General features: G+C 43.5%; 1 protein-coding gene across 2 annotated transcripts in view; it reads right to left on the reverse strand.

Moving 5' to 3' along the window:
* LOC121278858 (SH3 domain and tetratricopeptide repeat-containing protein 1) overlaps nt 1–20,503 on the reverse strand; it is a 97,883-nt gene that overhangs the window by 31,321 nt on the left and 46,059 nt on the right. For both annotated transcript variants that reach the window (XM_041189445.1, XM_041189351.1), the window contains 3 exons: nt 12,120–13,817; nt 4,499–4,679; nt 1,076–1,226 (listed from right to left, as the gene is read on the reverse strand). In XM_041189445.1, the coding sequence (XP_041045379.1) occupies nt 1,076–1,226; nt 4,499–4,679; nt 12,120–13,817 (2,030 nt within the window). The remainder of the gene's footprint in view (nt 1–1,075; nt 1,227–4,498; nt 4,680–12,119; nt 13,818–20,503) is intronic.

A 20,503-nucleotide genomic window follows, 5' to 3' on the forward strand; every position in this document is an offset into this window, starting at 1 on the left:
GGTATTTTTGTTTTCGTTCTGGAAAATTCCACCCTGGTTTCTGCAAACTCAGATCTATTAATAAGCAATAGATTATAGTTATAATAATTCTTACTTATAATTATTATCTTTACCTCGTCTTTCTCTTGCCTATTAGTGCCACAAAGAATTTTAGGGTTCATTTAATTCTTTAAGGATCATCTGTAATATAATGTATAGAGATGCCCTAACTTAATCTGTTGAAAAAAAACGATTCATCTTTCAATGAGTGCAAGAACCATCGAAGCTTTAAAAGCAGATTTCTTTTAGTTATGGTGGTAATACAGAAGTTCTGAATATAAATAGGTTAACATGAAATATGCCATTATTCTGATGCTTATTACAATGGAAATAGTTATGTTGCTAAATGAAGTATTTCAGTGAGGCTGCTCTGATTGAGGCTTTATTGGCTGCTGAGTTGAACTCCATGCTCCTATGAAGTAGTAACTGAGATTCTGTTTATGGTAATGAATCTGGAGATTCTCTTTAGATTGATCTTACATGTGCCATAGATAATGAGGCATCTAAAGCAGAAAGGACAATCCTGCTACACCACATTAAATAAACTCATAAATCACACTGCTGGCTGATCTCCAGCCCCATTATTTATCAGTCTGAATGACAGTGGTGTAAATGCAGCAAAACCATGATTGCTATTAATTCTAATAGAAAAATAACCATCTAGCTGTTTTCAGTGAGGGGCAACTGTGAACCAGCATAAAATTCCAAGGAAAGTATGGAGTGGTGTAGGCTTTTGGTGTAAATCTTTACAATTGTCATTTCTCAGAACCATAAAAATGAATTATATATATTTTATATATATTTTACTTGTAAACATGAGGAGTTTGTACGTAAGCTGTGCAGTCTTGTGGTGAATTGCAGTGAGGAGGCTAGTGCCCCAGTACTTGGTCAATAACAGTGATAGCATTCCTGCATGATAAAATGATAATTGTAAACACAACTATTAAAGTTAGTAACTTCAGTTATGTACAAATCCCAGATAAGAGACCATTGGATTAGTATATTTACTTGTTTCAGTTCTTAATATTATTTTTACCTGTATATACAGGTCCACCAATTCATTTTCTCCTAGAATGTAATATATCTTTCCAGCCTGCAGCCAAGCATATGCTTCCTTCTCCTTCTTCTCCAGATCGATAAAGATTCCAAGGCTCCGTTTGGTATACTCCAGTGCTGATCTGAATGCCCTGAGTTTAAAAAGGCAAACTTTGTTATAAGACAGGGCGATACAGTAAATTACCACATTGCCCTTTCAACACCGATTCCCTGCTCTTTCCTGGCAGCAATGGTCATCATACATGAACTCATTTGAGTTCAGTCTTAAGCCAGTTCCTAATGGGACTTATCTGCAGTACAAAACTGCCATAACTCAACACAAATGGTCACAAAATCCTCCATGAAATCTCCTCAAAATCATTATAACAACATTCATGGGCAAGTTCACATGGTGACCTTAGATTCTGGTCATGAACCTCCAGCTCTTCAAATAACCAATGTGTTATTTGTGCTGCACCTTCACAGAACAATGCAACCCCTACCGTAGGATTTGCTTTTAATGCTTATTTAAGAGAGGAACAGTAAAAACAAAGTGTCCTTTCAGAACAAAAACTACTCCTTGCACACATATAACATAAATCAAAAAATCCTTCCAAAAATGGGGGTCGACTTATACGCCAAATATAAAACATATCAATTCAAGCAGCAACAAGGAATGTAAATACTCACAAATAAAAATAGAAAATGTTGGAAATACTCAAATCTGAAACATTAACTCTGTTTCTCTCTCCACAGATACTGCCTGATCTGCTAAGTATTTCCAGCATTTTCTGTTTTTATTTCAGATTTCCTGCATCTGCAGAATTCTATTTTTCAACTGATGTAGATACTCAGACTCATCTCCATTGGGAGATGCTGAAAAACCGTACGCTGCTTGCATGGAAAGATGGCAAAACTGAACTCTGCTCGTTTCGGGGAGGTGGAACATTTTCAATATTTTATTTGAAAATTCCAATTTGTTCTGGTGTTTTGCAATACATTTGTGCCGAAAGAAAAATTAATCACTCTCCTCCCATCTAACTGCATCCAACAGATGAAATGAGAACTGTACCGAACACACGCAAAATTCTATTGCAAAATTAGATGTTTTTCCCTCCCTCTCTATTATAATCTACCAATAGAAAAACAACACTGGGGACTGTCAATCTGTATTTGATTAATTGATGCACATGTAGCTCCATAAAAACACATAATCCTGCTCTCAAATCAATTGAAATCGTGCCAACTATTCATTTATTAATATGACTCAAAGGCTCTTTTTAGATGTACACCCAATTCACCTTTGAGGTGAATTTACTGTCCATTTGTGTCCCACCTTGAGTTTCAGCAAATAACAAGAACCCCGCAAAACTATAGAAGATTACGGTAATCCCCAGAGCTGATGTCATAAAATGTAAACACAGCACCCATGGATCTTTGTTCACTGGCAGTTTTACAATTCACATAAAATGGTAAGAAAAATGTTAATAATCAGGACAAAAATTTAATATACATTTTACTGTAAATTCTTGACATGGTTTCAATAAATAAATAATAAAGTTGAAATAATGATATCCCCATCACTTGAACTCTTCAAGACCTATCTTCAGGTTATTTCCATTTCTAAGTTTTCATTATCAGGACTATGCTCAATTTATGCACTGTGCTCTATGGTATCTAAAATATAAATACAAAATACAGATTAAGATCTATGTTCTGAAAAATCTAATTATTTTTATAGTTGAGTTCACTCCTGTCTACAATTTCAGGACCTGCTTCACACCGGCTTGTTGGCCTCACAGTGAACCGTTCCCCAGGCAGTTGAAAGTCGAATGAAAATTTGGGGGCATGGAGCCGGGGATGTGCTGTGGGAAAGAGATGAGCCTATAAGAAGTATTAAATTTAAAATTTTTCAGATAGGTCCCCACTTCAACACCAGTTTAGAGTGAGCAGTATGCCATTGGCATGCTACCCTAGTGCATCAGACACATGGCAAAGGAAGAAAAAACTTGCATTTATAGACCACTTTTTATGTCCATGGGACATTACTATTACTTTTGAAGTATGGTTATTATTTTGCATGCAGCACCTCTCCAACCCACAATCTCTACCACCTAGATGGTCAAGGGCAGCAGGTTCATGAGAACACCATCACCTCCAAGTCCCCTCCCAAGCCTAGCACCATCCTGACTTGGGCACATGTTGTTTCTCAATCTACACTGGATCCAAATCCCGGACCTCCCTACCTAACAGTATTGTGGGACTCCCTTCACTTGGTAGACAGCAGCAGCTCAAGGATTGGGGATTGGCATTAAATTCTGGCCTTGCAAGCACCAAGGATAAACGTTTTGAAATTAAGGCAACCAATTTTCACACAGTCAGGTGCCAAATGATGGGAACGAGGTGAGGGAGCAACTAATCTATTTGCTAGTGTTGAGGTACAAATACTGGCCACAACACTGGAAGGACCATCTTCTCTTTGAAATACTGCAGGCAGATGAAGCCTAGCAAATAGAGCCTTAATTTAATGTTTCATTAAAAAAGGACCTTCAATAATGCCACAATCCCTCCGTGCTGCTCTTAACTTGGAGCAGGTCTCGAATCCACAATCATCTTACAAACGATTACTGTTGCTGAGCCAAGTTGACACCCTGAGTTATGGGAAGGTCCTTCACTTGTGCTATTTTTATTGGTTTCAGAGGTTTTAGATGCCTGAGGACAAAGCACATCAAGCATATTGTGGTCCACAGGCCTCTAAATCCAATGATATGGAGTGCCTCTCACTGCATGGTTCCGATGAGTTTTTTCTAAATTGAGTGATTGAATTAGGGAACCAAGAGTAGCCAAGGAGAAAACAAAAATACAAAACATTAGTTAATCACTGATATACCCAAATTGGCCCATCAGTTGGCTTAACAGCTCAAATATGGGACATTTTAGATACCAGGAAGTCACCCTACCTCACCCAGAAAATTTTCCAGCTATGAACTCACTTACATCCTGGAAACAGGTTTGTGGGAGTAATGTAGGTTAGAGGTGTAGATTTGCTGTGACAGACCAAAAGGCCTGTTGCAGTGGGTTGAAAGCAGTTGCCAAACTCCCTGAAGAATAGAGTTTTCTTTCTGCAAAATTTGCCTTTGTAATTGCTGGGGCCTATGTAGAAAAAAAACTTAAACCATTCACCGCATACTAAAGGTATGAACACAACAAGCTTGGGTCAAATTCCTCTATGCATGACACAGCAGCATAACCACCCTTACATAAATTTGTGAAATTTGACTGAAGTTTGAAGGATACAACAGAATAACACATTAAATACAAAAGCAAATTACTCTATCATCCACCACACTAATTGTGGAATCAATTAGAATAACAATCAGCTAGAAAACTTATTATTGAGTGTCACTTCATTCAATCCCTTTACCTTTCAGTTCCCAGGGTGAGGTAGAGTTGACTGGTATTTTGTAAAACATGTCCCTCCAGTTCCTTGTCTGCCAGCTTACGAGTGAGGTAAAGCAGAAACTCATTGTAGATGATGCACTGGGCCTCATTAGGTAGGACAGAATTGTAAAACTGGCACAGCAACTGAGTGGCTCGTACTTGGCCTAGATTCAAAAAGAAAAACTGAAGCATAAAGTATAGAGAAGCTGCTGGAGACAATGTCCAGGACACAATTGTCTTACTGATGCAGAATCAGTGCATCACCTGCTCATAATAATTTTAACCAAATTAGCATTCCATATATTATTATCCTATGCAGATCCTATGCATGCAGTAGGTCAATCGGACCAAAGGCATTTGCTAATTTAGTGTAAGAACTAACACCCTGGAACAAATTCTCTCAATTTGATTTAGCAAACAGTTCCAAAAGTATCAAACAGTATCACACTATACATTGGAGAAGTGATTGAGTAATGCTGATTCATTTTAATTAAAATGACATGCACTATTTCCTATATTCTGTTTCTCCAAGTTTTTGTACGACAGCCCTTGTATGCTTTGACATGAATTTCGCCGGTTAATCCAAAGTATGATAAGATGTGAAACACCAGATTCACAGCTTTTGTCACAGTGATGAACAAGCTAGTTAGTCTAAGGTTCATTTCAACTGAGCAGGTTAGATATACATAAACAGGAGGCCAAAGCCAACAGAAAGCAATATAAGTTTGTTTGTACTACTGTTTGTGTCTTTCATCCCAAAATGTGTTGAGAAATTAGAAGAAAAAAGCTTTGTTAAAACTATGAAAATTGAGGTCTGGGTGCCAGCTTTTAATAGCATGGTCAATGGTGTTTAATACTTGGAAAAAACATTGCTTTAGAGGTAATAATTTGGGACTCGTGTTTTGCACAGAGTTTCTAATTGCCAGATATTACTGCGAGAGCTAGCAGCCAAAACTAAACAAAAGACAAGCCTCCTGTTAAACAGGCTTCAAGCGTCATGGCAGTCAGATGCAAAATGAGCAGCCAGTGCTTACTAAACTGTTATCAGCAGAGATCTTCCTGCTATCTCTGTAAGAAGGCAGAGAAAATGTGGACTTATCATACAGGCACACTCAGAAATGATGGAATGCGATAATTGAAAATCACTAGGACTTGTTTCAGGCAACTGACTTCACCACTACAAAGCAGATGTGGCCACAAGTGCCCCAAACCCCCTTGTACTTCCATATAAACTCTTGGGATTCAAGAAGAGTCACAAAGGTGAACAGTTGAGGTTGCCCTGATATCCTGTGCTTTACAAGGTCAATAGGCCCTGCTTTTCAGCGTGAGTGCAACTTTTTGTGCCTGTTGCTGTATTCTAAGCAACTCTGCTACGTGGCAACAATTACAAAAGCTAAATACTGCAATGCTTGGAAATCTGAAATAAAAAACAGATAATGCTGGACACACTCAGAAGATCAGGTGGCATCTATGGGGAGAACCAGAGTTAATGTTTCAGGTTAATGACCTTTCAAAGATGTCAGGCATAGATGCTGCCTAACCTATAATTCATGCAACAATTACAGTGGTTTATATTGCAAAGTACAAACCATATAACCTGACAAATGAATGAAATAAGCTGAGAAACAAATGCAACAATGTGCTGATTCTGCCTTCTAATATGTAAAACCAGAAATTCCGCAGCTTTCCCATTCTGTGTCATTTATGCCATTCCTCTGGAGTTTCCACATCAAAATTATGGTAGAATGCCAAGGGATTTCAGGATATAGGCACCTTGAAAATGATTGGCTTGCTGCAGGTAGCCCATGTTAGGAAAGTGCTTCTTAAAACATGAAGCACACCAGGCACCTTCTCTGAGGCATATTGTGAGGCACCTCTGAGTGATCAGAACTATTGAACTGTTGTGCACCCTATTCCTTGCAATCGTTGTTACTCTGCTTTGCCTTCATGATGATTGCAGACTGGTGTTGTCAGCCACTGTTGCAGTGCACTTGCAAAAACTCTTCAATAACTGACCTTCCAGTTTTCTGTCCCCATGAAACAAATTGTGGGGTACTGTATCAACTTATGATACATGCATCATGGTTGCTGCCAAGTAACATGGCATTGATAGATAAAATTAGATTATGATTCCAAATTATCCTGACATCTAACCAGTGAAGCTCTGTGATAGGATACCAAGGTATAGAGGGTAATTTGTTGGATAGAGGGAATTGTAGGATTCATGAGTTACTATGCTCTGCAAGAGATAGCTTGTTCACCTTAGGAGTTGGAGGAATTTCACAGATTTTTCCAAAATTAGTCTGTTTTTATTTTTATTATCATCTTGCCTTGCCAAGAGATTAATTGTTTAGGAGAGATCAAGGGTGTCCATGGCTACGCCATGTCTGCATTGGTGGGACTTAATGGGTAATGGCCTTTTTCTCATGTTCATTTTGTGCATTAACCCTTTATGGACTGATGGAATCTTAGTGGCTACATGGCAGCAATCTATACCTCCTTGCACTTTCATAAAAGCTCTAGTGCCCAGCTGTCTGTCCTCACCTCTCATTGTAAATTGGAAGTAGTGAGAAACACCTCAAATGACCAATGAATGCGGATAGGCGAACAACTAACTCTGGGCAGAGTTATAAGGGAGAATGGAAGGAGACTGAGGCACAGAAAACTCTGAGGCTCTGTCAAGAGCACAGAGCTTTGTTGGTAGAAGGTTAAGGTCTGGTGGAAAGGTCGATTTGAAATCTTGCTTTGCATTGTTAATTGTTGGTTTCAGGAAGTGTCACTCTAATATTGTAAAACTGTCAGTAATACTGCAGGCTTATTAAAATCACTAGTCAACCTCCAACGGCATTCCACATGGAGAGTCAAGACCTGTGCCAATGTTGAAAAAGTTTATCTTGCTACTCCAAAGAATGAGGAGACATTACACCCTAAAACCTTCAGAAACTACTACAGTAACATAAATTGAATGTTTAGAAAAAAAATCAATAAATTAGAAAGCTGGACTTAGAAAAGAAATCACAATAGGAAAACTAAACCTAGAAATGCCACATTCAACAGGGAATGGCAGTTAATATTGCAGCAAAGCCAATTAGGCACCAGTAACTTAATAAAACAGCAAGCACAAGTATGCTAATGAGTGAACACAGCAGGAGACAAAGTGGGTAGCATTGAATTAATAACGCAGAAACAGGCACAGCAACAAATAATAAATGACTGGAACAACAAACATTGAGTGTTGGGCACACCGACAAATCAAGTGAGGCAACAGGAACATACAAATAAACACATTATTATAGAAATGGATACTGGTGAATTAAAATTCCCTTTGTATCTTTGCTACCACCTCCTGTCCCTCTAGCTACTTACTTTCACTGATCAAAGTCTTGTGAACAATTATCGTATTTGCCAATGATAAAGGTAAGTTAGAAAAATTAAAGCCCCTTTCAACACAAAAAGAGGCTTTTAGTTTGCCAAAATACTTACAGCCATATTTTTCTCTGTTCTTGGGAAGGATAGCTGCAAAAAAAATGGAATCAAATGGCTGGGGCAGCTGGTGGGGGAGCACAGTGATGGTGCTGGTGTTGTGGAGAAGGTCTCTCCAGCCTTGCCAGAAGGAAGTCAGCTGTTAGCCACTTTACCATATTACCACATTTAAATGATAAGTGGGGGTGAGTTAGACCGATAAACTGATGATTTCCCTGCCTCAACTGTTCCGATCTGAGGCACTTCACCTTACCCAGCCTCAGGAATTCCACATTTATTATTAGGAGGGGAGTTAGTCGTGGATACCTCTCCTCTCTTTAGGCTCAACTGGAGATCACATGGCTCTGAAAGAACCTCTATTTGTTAATTTATAAATCATTAAAGATATTTCTGTTACCTTTAAGACTTCCTGCTCCTCCTTGAAATGCTATAATGAGTGTCTTGCTGCAGCATCACTTAATTTTCCTCAATAACAGAACAGGCTCCCTATGTATGGTGAAATTCCCACCCAAAGCATTAATGAGTCCAACCAAGGTAAATGGGAAATAACAGCAGAAAATGCTGGAAACACTCAGTAGGTCTGGCAGCATCTGTGGAGCATGCAAACAGAGTTAACAACTGGATTTTCATCTTTTGAGGTGGGTACTGGGAGTAGGGAAAATTCCCAGCTTTGCGCACCTGCCTCGGGCAAAAGCGTCCGCAAAAATAGGATCTTCATTGGGGGGTGGGAGGGAGTGGGGTGGATGTAGGCCAACCAACCCAGGAAAAAGTTTGGAGGCCGCCACAGGGGCTGCCAGGTGCCAAATAGAGCTGATTAAAGTGGGACTTCATTCCAGTTACAATGAAGAAAAAGGTCCTCTAGCCCTCATTGCCTACACATTCCCACGCCCCATCCATGTTACCTTATGCCCTTCCACCCAACCCCCATGGCCCCTCATGCCCCCATGCTAGACTAAATGCCTCCACCCACCCCTATGGCCCCGATGCCCCCAGTGCTAAGCTGTGGCACCACTATGTCCATTGAATCACTAAACATTGCACAGAACCAATGAACCTTATTGTGACAATCGGATGTGTAAAAAAAAAAATTTCATAACTTTTCAATATGTTAAAAAAGTCCTTTTACTACAGGGCAATATAAGTGTCATTTATACAGGCACTTTAAAAAGTATCAATAGCAGAAACTGCAATTACTTGAAACCTCAATCTTGTGTAAACAAACATTGTACAATTGACAGGAGAGATTAGAGAGCCAGAACTGTCAATCAAACAAGGTTTTCCCTGGGGCTCAGGTACTTCAACCTATTAGTGGATTTCTGAGTCCTCAGTCAAGCCCTATTATGCATTCTTGGCTGAAACTACCTTTCAACAGGTTCCCTCATGTAGTCTATGGTTCATGACATCTCAGAGGTGCCGTGAACCATTACTTTTTTAAAAAAGCTAGCCTGACTCCATAAAAATTGCAGAGGGGTAGGACATGCCCATCTGCACAATGGAGCCAACCAGGTCAGGACGCAGGGTGCAGTCTCATGATCCAAACTAGCCTGCACCCTTAAAAGGTCCTGGTGGAAATCAGAAAGCCTGGGAATGGGGGCCGGGAATACTGGAATTGCGACCCGCTCACCATTTTTGGACAAAAATTCAGGTCAATTACCTTTCACCAGATCTGGGGTAATGGGTCAGTGCCATGCTGCGATAAGAAGCAGCCTCACCCCATCTTTAACAGTAAAGTGATTCCATTTATTGCACAGAAAACACCAAAAGAAGAAGAAATTAAATGGCTAAGTCATGAGACAGCAGAGGCTTGTACTACAGCAGCAGCCATAATTCACAACTGTTTTTTACTCCACAATTCTTCCACTTTGCTGGATACTCTGTCATTTTAATTAAAAAAATGAATTATACCAAATACTTTTGCTTCTTTACTTTTAATTGCTACAATTTAAAGCACCAAACTGTTAAGGCTGGGAGTTCTTTTGAGGGTTTCAATTGTGCTGCATGCATGGGATAAGACATCTTCATAATGGGACAACAAATCCAGATGCAACACCAGAGATGTTCTTTCTGCACCCAGCACTACCTTGGGGCCACGTTTGCATACCACTACATTATAACTAGACATGTCAGTACCAATGGGTGGAGTTTAATGTAATTGATACAGGTTCAGCCCACCAGTTGGAGAACTGGTGGGAAAACTGTGCTGCTTCTGAGGTGGTGGCTGCTGCTGGTAATGTACCCGGATTGCCAAAGGACTCAGGCTGCAGGTGAGCGAGGGTGGGATGGGGTCACAGGAATCGGACGCTAGAGCAGGAGGTGGCTTTCAGTAGTGACATTTTGCCAGTGCCCAATTGAGGCACTCGGCATCTAAGTGTCTTGAAAGAGGGATCCCCTAGAAGATTGCAGGCAAACCTGACAGGCCTTCCCTGGCTGCCTTCTGGAGGCACAAGAAAGCCTTTCCATACGCATGTAATCCCTGAGCCACCACTAAATTCCAGTGGATTCGGATAATTATGGTCAATTAGCTCAATAATGAGCTTAACTGACAACCCAGGTTGCAGGCAGGTTTCCATGGGCCTGTTCCCACCTGCAACAAATCGCAGAATGTTTTTCTGCTGCAAGGGGACTGACATACAGTCTCCCTCACAATCAAGTGGGACCAGCCTCCATGCTTCCTTTAAATCCAGCCCAATGTGCCACTGAGTTGGCCTTTTGCTACAACGTGATTTGCAGTCAATACAGGAGCAGCATTTCCCATGTTAACACAGCCTTTTTACTGGATTCTCCAAGCTACTTCAGGCAACATCTGCCACACTAGTACCCACAAGTGTCAACCAAATGTTGCAGTGGTCAACACTTTCATCACATTCTCTGCACAACGGGGGCATCACCTGGGTAGTACACAGAACTTCAATTCTTTAGTGGAAGACCTAATGGATGGCACACATGTGGGCATCGGATTTTCTCATACCGACCCTATCACCTACAAGAACAGGAATAGTTTACACTAAGTTGATGTTCAGGTAGTATCTGACCGGAGAAATACAATAACACATGGTAATGTTAACCAAAAAGTCACCACAATGTCTTCGCTATTTGGCTGGCTATGGTTCCTGCAATTTTTGAAGGAGAAGAAACACCAAGTGATGGCTCTTAGGAAACCAAGCTACCTCTACATCCATGGCTGCTGGCCCCATGAAGAAACCCCCTAACAGCAGAAAACCACCTCAGACTACCCTTTCCTTTAACTTTCAGATACAGTAATTCCTCACTTAATGTTATAATTGTGGTCCTGGAAAGTGCAACTTTAAGTAAATGAACTTTAAGCAAATCAGGTTTTCCCATTACAACCAGTGTAAAAGCTGCAGTTAGGTTCTGTAGGAATTTTGTCAGACAAAGCTTTAACATTTAAAAAACTGTACATTCCCAAATTCCTTTCTTTGTAAATAAAATAACTTTTAAATTAAAACTAAGTTAAAAATATAAAATTGTTATGCAAACTCTTTCTACTTACCTCCTGCTCACCACTTCTCTCTCCCACTTGCTGATCCTCTCACACACGTCCTCTCCTGCTTGCCATCTCCCTCTCCAGAACCCTGGCAGGTGCGGGGGGGGGGGGGGGGGGGGGCGGGGGGGGTCATGGAGGTAGGCAGCAAACAGGGAGGGGGTTCATGGAGGCACGCAAGTGGGAGGGAGCTCAGGAGGGGGAGGAGAGGCAGTACCAGGCACGGTATAGGCTCCGCTCGTGGTGCTAAGGCAACGCGATGAGTGCTATGGGAACTGAACGAAGCACTAAAACACTTATGAGCCCATCATGGCCCTCAAGCTTTCATTAAGTTGCTTGTCAGCGACTGCTCCTGCTGCTCATGGCGCAATGCGCTCCAGCTATGAGTTGGAAGGACTGTAAGATATTGATTGCTCTGTTAGTTGTGATGCTGACATGCGTAAAACAGCAATGAAGTACATGCAACATAAGCTTTCAATTAAAAATTGCTTGTCAAGTGTTTTAGCTTTCACTAAAGTTTGTAACCATTAAGTGGAGGGTTGCAAGGAAACATTTAATTGACCTCATGCTTTGGATTTGGGATGGGGACAGCAATGAACGCAAAAAAGTAAGTACTTACTTTCAATAAGATTTGCTTTCAGTGCGATTAAAAGTGCCCATTCATAACAAAATATCCCATTTTCTTTTAATTCTTGTTCAATGTAGTAATCTCCCAGCATAATTAGAACCTGAATAAAACTTTCATCAGAGGCAACATTTTGTAGTTCAGAGAAGATATGAATGGACTTTAAAAGAAATTGTTCTGAAAGTCCATGAGCCTTTGCCCAACGACAGAGCAAGCCAAAATTAGCATTTGCAATAGCTTGGTTAAATTTCATTCCTGAATCCGCAGAAATTGATAGGGCTCTGCGATAGTTCTTAGCAGCTTCCTTGACATTTCTCATTCTTCTCATGGAGATAGCAACCATATTGTAAACAATCCCCTGCTGTACAGGACAACTCTGAACAGAAGGCCACTCCAGTATTTTCTTTAAAATAACAACGGATTTAGCAGGTTGGCTGTTCAGAATGTGCAACCATGCAAGAGAAATGAGTGCATCAACCATCTCCTCAGTACTACTGGAGGTTTCTATGTTAATGGCCATTTTGATGTAATGAACCGCTTTTCCATACATTCCATGCAATTTGTAAACCTCTGACAAGCTGAGGCAAATGGCTCGGCTAATGTCGCCCCGTTCAAGGATGTTAACTAACGCAAGTGCCCATTTAAGGTAGGGTGCTACTTGTGCTGGAATTGTGGGAGTGACTCTACCCATTCCACAGAGCTTTGAGGCTCCTTTCATGACAAAGTCAGCACCTTTTAAACAATCCATTAAAGTTCTTGTAGGTTGTACGCAAGAAAGTTTTACACAGCTTATAGCAAGATTTGGCAAACATTTTCGATAATACAGTGATCCTAATGTAAAATGAAAGTCTAAAGAGCTTCTGCTTTCTAAAATTATGGTATTTCTCAAAAACTGTAGTCTCTCAATGAAAGGCAATGCATCATCATACTGTTTAAGATTTATATGAAGTTTAGCTAGAAGAAAGCACACTCTTGCTTCAGCATGCTTATTTTTTGACAGCACCGCCCTCCCTAAAATGTATTTCAGAACTTCAGCTTCCATTTCAGTGGTACAAATGTAGTTTGGGGTACCCAAGAGTAAGGCTGCAATCTTCTCAAAAATGGCAGAGCACTTCTCTTTGTTTTTCTGTTTCAAGTATATAGCAACAAGGTTTGTATACAGAGCGATTAAGAGAAATAGGTCTGTGAATTGTCCCTTCATTACACAGAGAGCCTCTTCAAAATAAACTCTGGCCTGAGAGTACTTGAGCTTCCTGGCACACATTCTGCCCAGTAGAAAACAGATTCTTGTTTGAGCCCATTGCATCTGTTGCTTTCTTGCTGCTTCTCTTGCCACCTCAAGATAATGAACCACTTCTTCCTCTTCACTATAGCCATAAAAAGTGGATTTTAGAAAGGAAAAACCGGAGTCGTACAAGTTTTTGAAGTGCTTGCTGTATTCCTCATTATTGAGCATGACTAATAAAGGGTGAAATGCTTCAGGATTGTCCAGGTCTCCTGTGTGGCCTACAAAGAGCCAGGGCTCCTCAGAGACGAGTCCATCTCCTTGGTCGCATCTTACAGAATTCTGTTCAATAGTTTCCCTCCCATCGCCTGAAGGAATATGGTTTTTCTCTTTCAACCCATTTACAGCCTTATTCAGCTTGATTTTCAGCAATTCCATTTCTTGAGTGCTTGGAGTTTGCTGTTCTCCTGTGAGGAAGAAATTGTTATTTAATTACAGAAGTAAAACTACAGCATTAAAAATAGAACCCAGCAAATCATCGATTCTAGCTTATTCCATAAATACTCTTAAACCACTTTACTATACTGTGCAAAGTCAGAACATTTCATTGCTTTACAGTTTGAGTAGTGCTGAAAAAATTACATGTTGTCAAAGCTGAAATAGGGCACATTAAGCAATCCTGCAGGATAATGGCCACTCTAGCTCCCTCTATGCTGTGCAAACTCATGAATGGCCCTAAGGCCACCACTTATGGTCCAGAAAAGTGCCCAATCTACCTCAGATTACCCTGGAAGGGTAAGGTGTCTCAGAAATTTGAACAACAGGTGAAGCTAGCCATTTCACGCTGCTACTATGCAGCAGCAATACGAGTGGTGTTCACCACTTACAGGATGTTGCTGCCAAGGCAAAATGATGTTCTGCTTATCACACAAATGATTAATGTGGTATATGAATTTCAGTATGATGCTAGGTATGTATGCCGTACGTCCTAAAGACTGGCAGGTCGTATCAAACAGCATGTCCCTTCGGCTGTTCACAACAGGCAGGTTACTGACCGTGCTCTAACACAACAGGCAGGTTACTGACCGTGCTCAAACACAACAGGCAGGTTACTGACCGTGCTCTAACACAACAGGCAGGTTACTGACCGTGCTCAAACACAACAGGCAAGTTACTGACCGTGCTCAAACACAACAGGCAGGTTACTGACCGTGCTCAAACACAACAGGCAAGTTACTGACCGTGCTCAAACACAACAGGCAAGTTACTGACCGTGCTCAAACACAACAGGCAAGTTACTGACCGTGCTCAAACACAACAGGCAAGTTACTGACCGTGCTCAAACACAACAGGCAAGTTACTGACCGTGCTCAAACACAACAGGCAAGTTACTGACCGTGCTCAAACACAACAGGCAAGTTACTGACCGTGCTCAAACACAACAGGCAAGTTACTGACCGTGCTCAAATACAACAGGCAAGTTACTGACCATGCTCAACCAACCCAGGCTTGCAAAACTCAAAACAGAGTCCAACATTCGATGTGTTTCCACAATTGGGCAGCATTTTCTAAGCAACCCTGAGTGTGCTAAGAATTACGCTAACAACCAATTTAAGATTATCAGTCAGGCTTGCAGAATGGCGCAGTTACGTGTGCTAGAAGTGACATACATTAATACACAGGGGCCTGTTCTTTGCAGACAGGATTTTCCCATCCCCCATTAACGGGATCAATGGCAGGCAGGGAGGGGGGCAGAATTTGGTGAGAGGCCCAAAAATCGGTTTCACGCCAGTATGAATTTTCAGCGGGATCTTCTGATGCTGCCCACCATGGCTAATGGGATGCAAATGAAGGCCGATTGCAATTGCTGCCCACCATCCCCCCCCTCGCCATACCCGATTCTCCTTTACACCAGCAGGAGAACATGCCTGGACAAGCATGACATGCAGAAGTCGGGACTTATCTTTAGGGCCTTGCTCAGACCGCGGACATTCTAGGAGATGATGCTGGAAGCCTACAGCTACCAGACCCTGGAGGAATAGGTGGCATCATATGGTGGGTGGATCCTCATGCAATGGCTCCGCCGTGAAGGAGCTATCGGAGGATGGAAGGTCTCCTCACAGCAGCTTCGACTTTTGAGGCGCTGTGGATCTTCATGGACTTTGCTGATACTCTGGCCCTGTTTCGGGACTTTATGGGCTTTGCCATGGGCTGTTAAAGAAAAGGTGAAGGGGGAAAGGGGAGAAGAGGAAGGTTTAGGTGTGAGTGGGAGAGGAAGGTCTTAGGGAGGGTGGAGGTGAAGCTGCGGGGGCTGGGGGTGGGGGGGGGGGCAAAGGTATCGGGGTGGGGGGTGAAGATGGGAAGGAGGGAAGGAGGAAGTTCGGAGGGGGGAAAGGAATTACGGCAAAGAATGGTGCAAGTGGGGAGGGAGGAAGGTGTAAGGGAGGGAGCTCAGAGGTGGGGGTGTGGAGATGTCTATGGGGAGGGGTGAGTACGGGGGGAGGAAGGAGTGAAGGTGGAGAAAAGAGTTGGAGGGGGGTGAGGGGAGGAAGATGCAAGGTGGGTGGGTGGGCTGGAATGTCCAGGTGAACATACAAGGGAGGGGTTTGTGGGGTCAATGGTTGCTCCTGGGGAGCAAACTCAGGGTGGTTGTGGTAGGAGGGGATGGTTAGAATAACAGGGGGCAGAGGGAGCCAGTTGGGTGAGGGTACATCTGTAGCGGTAGAAGGGGCAGCAAGGCTGGTTGGTAGGGTCCTGGAGGGACCCTGGGGGTTGGGATAGAGATCGGGGAGTTCAACAAGGACTGGAATGGGTTTCCATGGAAGGTAGGGAACATGCACGTTCACCTAGACATCCTGGAATGAGAAGGGTTCGAGCTGGAAGGTGACGGTGGGGAGGTTGAAAGTTATGCCGGGGTGGTGGTGGGGGCTATTGTTATGGGGGGATAAAAGGGCACATGAGACTGGGGAAGGGGAAATGATGGGTGAACTCACCAGAAATCTGAATTCTGCCATCCTTGTGATATCAAAAGCAAGCAGAGCCTCATGTTGGATGGGCACAGGTGCTGCATGGGCGTGCAGTCAGTGGGTGGGCAGAGACGCAGGTCAGCTCAGATGGACAAGAGAATGTCAGTAGGAAGCTTTGAAAATGTTTGGGACCCTAAGATGAGTGAGATGGTTGAAAGCTCCGCGTGAGCGGGAGTGTGCTTGCACAAGGCTTTGATAGGCCCTGTCACAGACACTTCTCCACCCAGATTCCCTTGTGGTCCAGCTGTATGCAGCTGAATTGCTAGTGTTGGAGGGGAGATAGGGAAAGTCTCGTGAAGCCTATATAATGATGCTGAAAGGCAACAGCAGAAACTATTTACTGAAAGTGAATATATTTGCAGCTAATATAGTGACAGTACTCAACTGTGAAACGACTTTAGATCAAATTTTCTTGATTTTAAATTGCCTACCACTTCTTCTAGGTGCTGCCCTGGCATCCACAGCAGGAGTGGAGGCAGCTCGTGGAGTTGTTTGACTTGCTGCCGTCCTCTGGAGTGCCGAGGCCTGGAGGGCCGCAGGGTACTTTGGCTGTCCCCCTGTGGGCCAACTGCTCCCTCTGCAGTAACAGAGGATGAGATTGCAGGGGTCACAGGCAAAGGGGCTTTGGATGGACCGGAAAATTTCAGAGTCCTGAGTGGATAGCCCAGGCTGTCCTGCTACCGCTCATCCTCCCTTTCGGTGCCCGAGGGCTTGACTCTTTGAAGGGAAGGGGCACCTGGAGCGACTTCGAGGTGCCCTGTTCCCCACTCACGTTGCCACTGCATGAACGCACTCATGGCAACATCAATGGAGTGCAGGCCCGTGTGCATCTCCAGCAGAAACTGGGGGTTTCTGCTGTACGAGGCACTCCATGTCATCCGCCAACCTCCCCATGGAGACCTTAGCGCACACACGTGGGCAACACTTCATCAGAGAGCAGGTGGGTGGACTCCTCTGGCTCATGTGCCACTCTGTTGAGGGCTTCCAATACCTCTGCCTGACATTCCGCTGCCTCTTACTGACTCTCCACCATGATTTGGAAGACCAGTTCCAGAGGCTGGTCACCTGACTCAGACCTCACAGATGCCTCTTCCCTAGCAGTCCTCAGAGAGTGGCGAAGCTCGGCTGAAGCTGCCTCCATCTGCTGCAGACACGTGTCGTGCGGTGACCACCAGATTGTTGAGATCCTTCCTAAACTAGCACAAATACCCACTGAGGTGTGCAAAGAGTGCAAGTGACTGCTCTGACACCTACAGGTGTGGAGCTCTCCTCTTCTGCTCCCTCCTAGCATGTCTCTGGTCTGACGCCTGATAGGGAGTCCTCCTCCTTGGGCTTTGGCCTCTTCCTGGAGGCACCTGTAAGTGATGGAAGAGTGCTAGTGACAGCATCAGCTGCCTCCAACATGGTGGCACATTCGCTCCTCAGGTTTGCATTGAATGGATGAATCGTTAATAGGTAGATGCCCAAGGCTGAGCTCCCCATCACTAATGGCTCCGTTCTGTTCCAGTCCTCAGATGCCCTCTCCTCAAATTCCATCAGAGACCCAAAAAATTGTCCCCCCCACTGCAACCCCCTGTCTTCTCACGTTCTCTTGCAATTGTGACAGAGCTTCTCCTGCTCAAAGGACATGTTTGAGAGGGGTTGCATGTTGCATGGATTAGAGCAGTGGAAATTGGTTCATTTATCAAACCTCCCCTTGTAAGACAACCAACTTTTGTGGCATGTCACTATTGGTGCAAATTGGGCAGAAGGGTTGTGAACCAGCTCCTTCCAGAGCACTGAGCAAATCCACATGCAAGGGGAAAGCTCAGACAGGAATGTGATTTGCAGAGGTTGCTTGTCTGCACCTAAGCCAGTCCCCCCTCCACCCTGTGCCCCCCACTCCTCCCACAGTGTTCCATGTCTGCTGAAGGGTGAGGGAGGCACAGTGGACACTTCACCACAGCTTGGATGTACTGAAGTGGGACTGTGAAGCAGGACATGCCGTGCAACTGGGCCTGGCACCCTGACATATTGGATCATTGTGGTTTGTGTGACCATCCAATAAGACTTACCCTGGCTGACAAATAAGGTCATTCATCCTCTTCTGGCACTATGTTGCTGAACTCTTGTGCACCCCCCCCCGAGCACTGATGACATTGGCCACCTCCACCTGTGGAGCGTTGGTAAGGCTGCTTGGCCTCGTCCTCCCATCAGGAGGGAACAGCAAGTTCCTGCACACCTCGACATGGTTCAGAAGGACATACAGGGTGGCATCACTAAATTCTGGAGCTGGGACGGCAGATGACTTTGCAGGCATCTGTTTTGACATTGTGGATGTCCACATGCCTTTTAAGTATGGTGCCCAGATATGACAGCGGAATGTGTGTCATCAAGCCCGCCCCACAATGGAAGACAGTGCGAAACCCCCAGCTGTGTCATTAATTATGTCAGGGCTGGAAGATATAGCATGGCTTTCCGTTAGTGTCCATAGCGGGAGATACTCCACACCCCCGCCACAGGACTTAATCCCAGATGGGAGAATTCCAGCCATTGTTCCCGTTTCAACAAAACAAAATAGGCGACAGCCATTCTCTGGTTCATTCCCCAAGGCAATGCTTTAACCAATCAGAGAAAACCTGCTTGGTTTGAATTTAAACAAACTTGGCAGTTAACGGTCAGTCATCAGTTAACTGGTGCATTCTCTATGGCAACTCCTCCATCAATCGGAGTCCACTTCCTAACTAATCAGCATTCTCTTCTCATGAAGTATAAATTGTTGTTCCCTTTACATTTGGTGTTCTTGCGAATTGTCCTGAGTGCAAGATGAAAAGCTTCAACAACGTCTTTTTTCAGCAATATTCAAATTCTGTAGTACCAAATGACTACTTTACAGTTTACTTGACTTCTGAAGTACATACAGAAGATATAGAAGTTAGAAGCTACATTTACCTGTGGCCACTATTGAGAGTTATCCACAAATTGTATAACACTAAAAAACAACCAAGTAGGGCTACGTTGAAAGAGTCCAGTTTAAGAAAACATTGTGAGAATTTGCAAATATACTGATTTAGCTCCATTTACTCTATTCAAAAATAGTCAGTAGAATTAAGAGATCTTTTTCCACTTCATTACAGATAGAATATGGGAATGGGTGCATTAGCCTCTGCACCCGATATTCCATCATGACTCATGGGATGCAATGGAAATTCAGACCCAGAATATTACCTGTCAAAGTGCTTACACACAATTTTTTTGTGCCATTTTTAATAGTTAAAATAAGTTGCAAATGTATTTTACATGGGGGGGCTGCACGTAAAATATGACAGGTGCCCCCACCCCCCCCCACCACCTTCCTGCCCACCCCCATAACACTGGGGGTAGGCGGGTGCTGAAATAGGCAGCCCACCATATTTAAATAGCTAATCAATGGCCAATTAGGCTTGTTACCAAGCCAATGGACCCTGATAATATGCTACCCATGGTACAAAACGTTGTGTGAAGGGGCAGCCAGATTTTTAAAATAATCTTTTCAAAGGGCGGGAAGGAAGGGGGGTGTTGTTTCTATCTTTGGGAGCTGCCCTTTGCAAATTGGGTGTCAGCCCGCTAAGACAGAAATGCCCCCCCATCTCCCTATCCACCCACAGCCATAAACCTGCTCCACTCCGACCTGTCCAAATCCTCCCCGCCCAAGATCCCAGGGATCCATGAGCCTTCTACCCCATCTCTTGCAGTCGCTACAATAATGTGCTCTTCATGCTGCCAGGACTGATGGAGCTGCTAGCCAATCGGATTAGCCAACAGCTCCCGAGGGTGTGACTTCCTCCCCACTGAGGGGCAGAAGCCCCACTTGGCCCTAGTTTAGCCCACCTGTGACACATCATGGCTGTGGGGCGGGCCGGAGTGGAGCAGATCAGTTCCATGCCAACTTTGCTTCCAGGCGAGGCATGGGGGTGGGAGGGGGGGGCTGGAGGTGGGCCATCCAGCCACTGCCCCCCAGGATTACTCAGCCTGTGGATTATGTTGTCATTTTCTTCTTCTCCTCAACAAAAACAAGTTCAGCCTCTGGAAATCCCTTCCTGAAGCTAGGGTATTTAAATGACCTTCCAAATAAGTTATATGAAGTTGAAATGACCTGTTTAATTATA

Source organism: Carcharodon carcharias, chromosome 1, assembly GCF_017639515.1.
Source record: "Carcharodon carcharias isolate sCarCar2 chromosome 1, sCarCar2.pri, whole genome shotgun sequence".
Classification (NCBI taxonomy): domain Eukaryota; kingdom Metazoa; phylum Chordata; class Chondrichthyes; order Lamniformes; family Lamnidae; genus Carcharodon; species Carcharodon carcharias.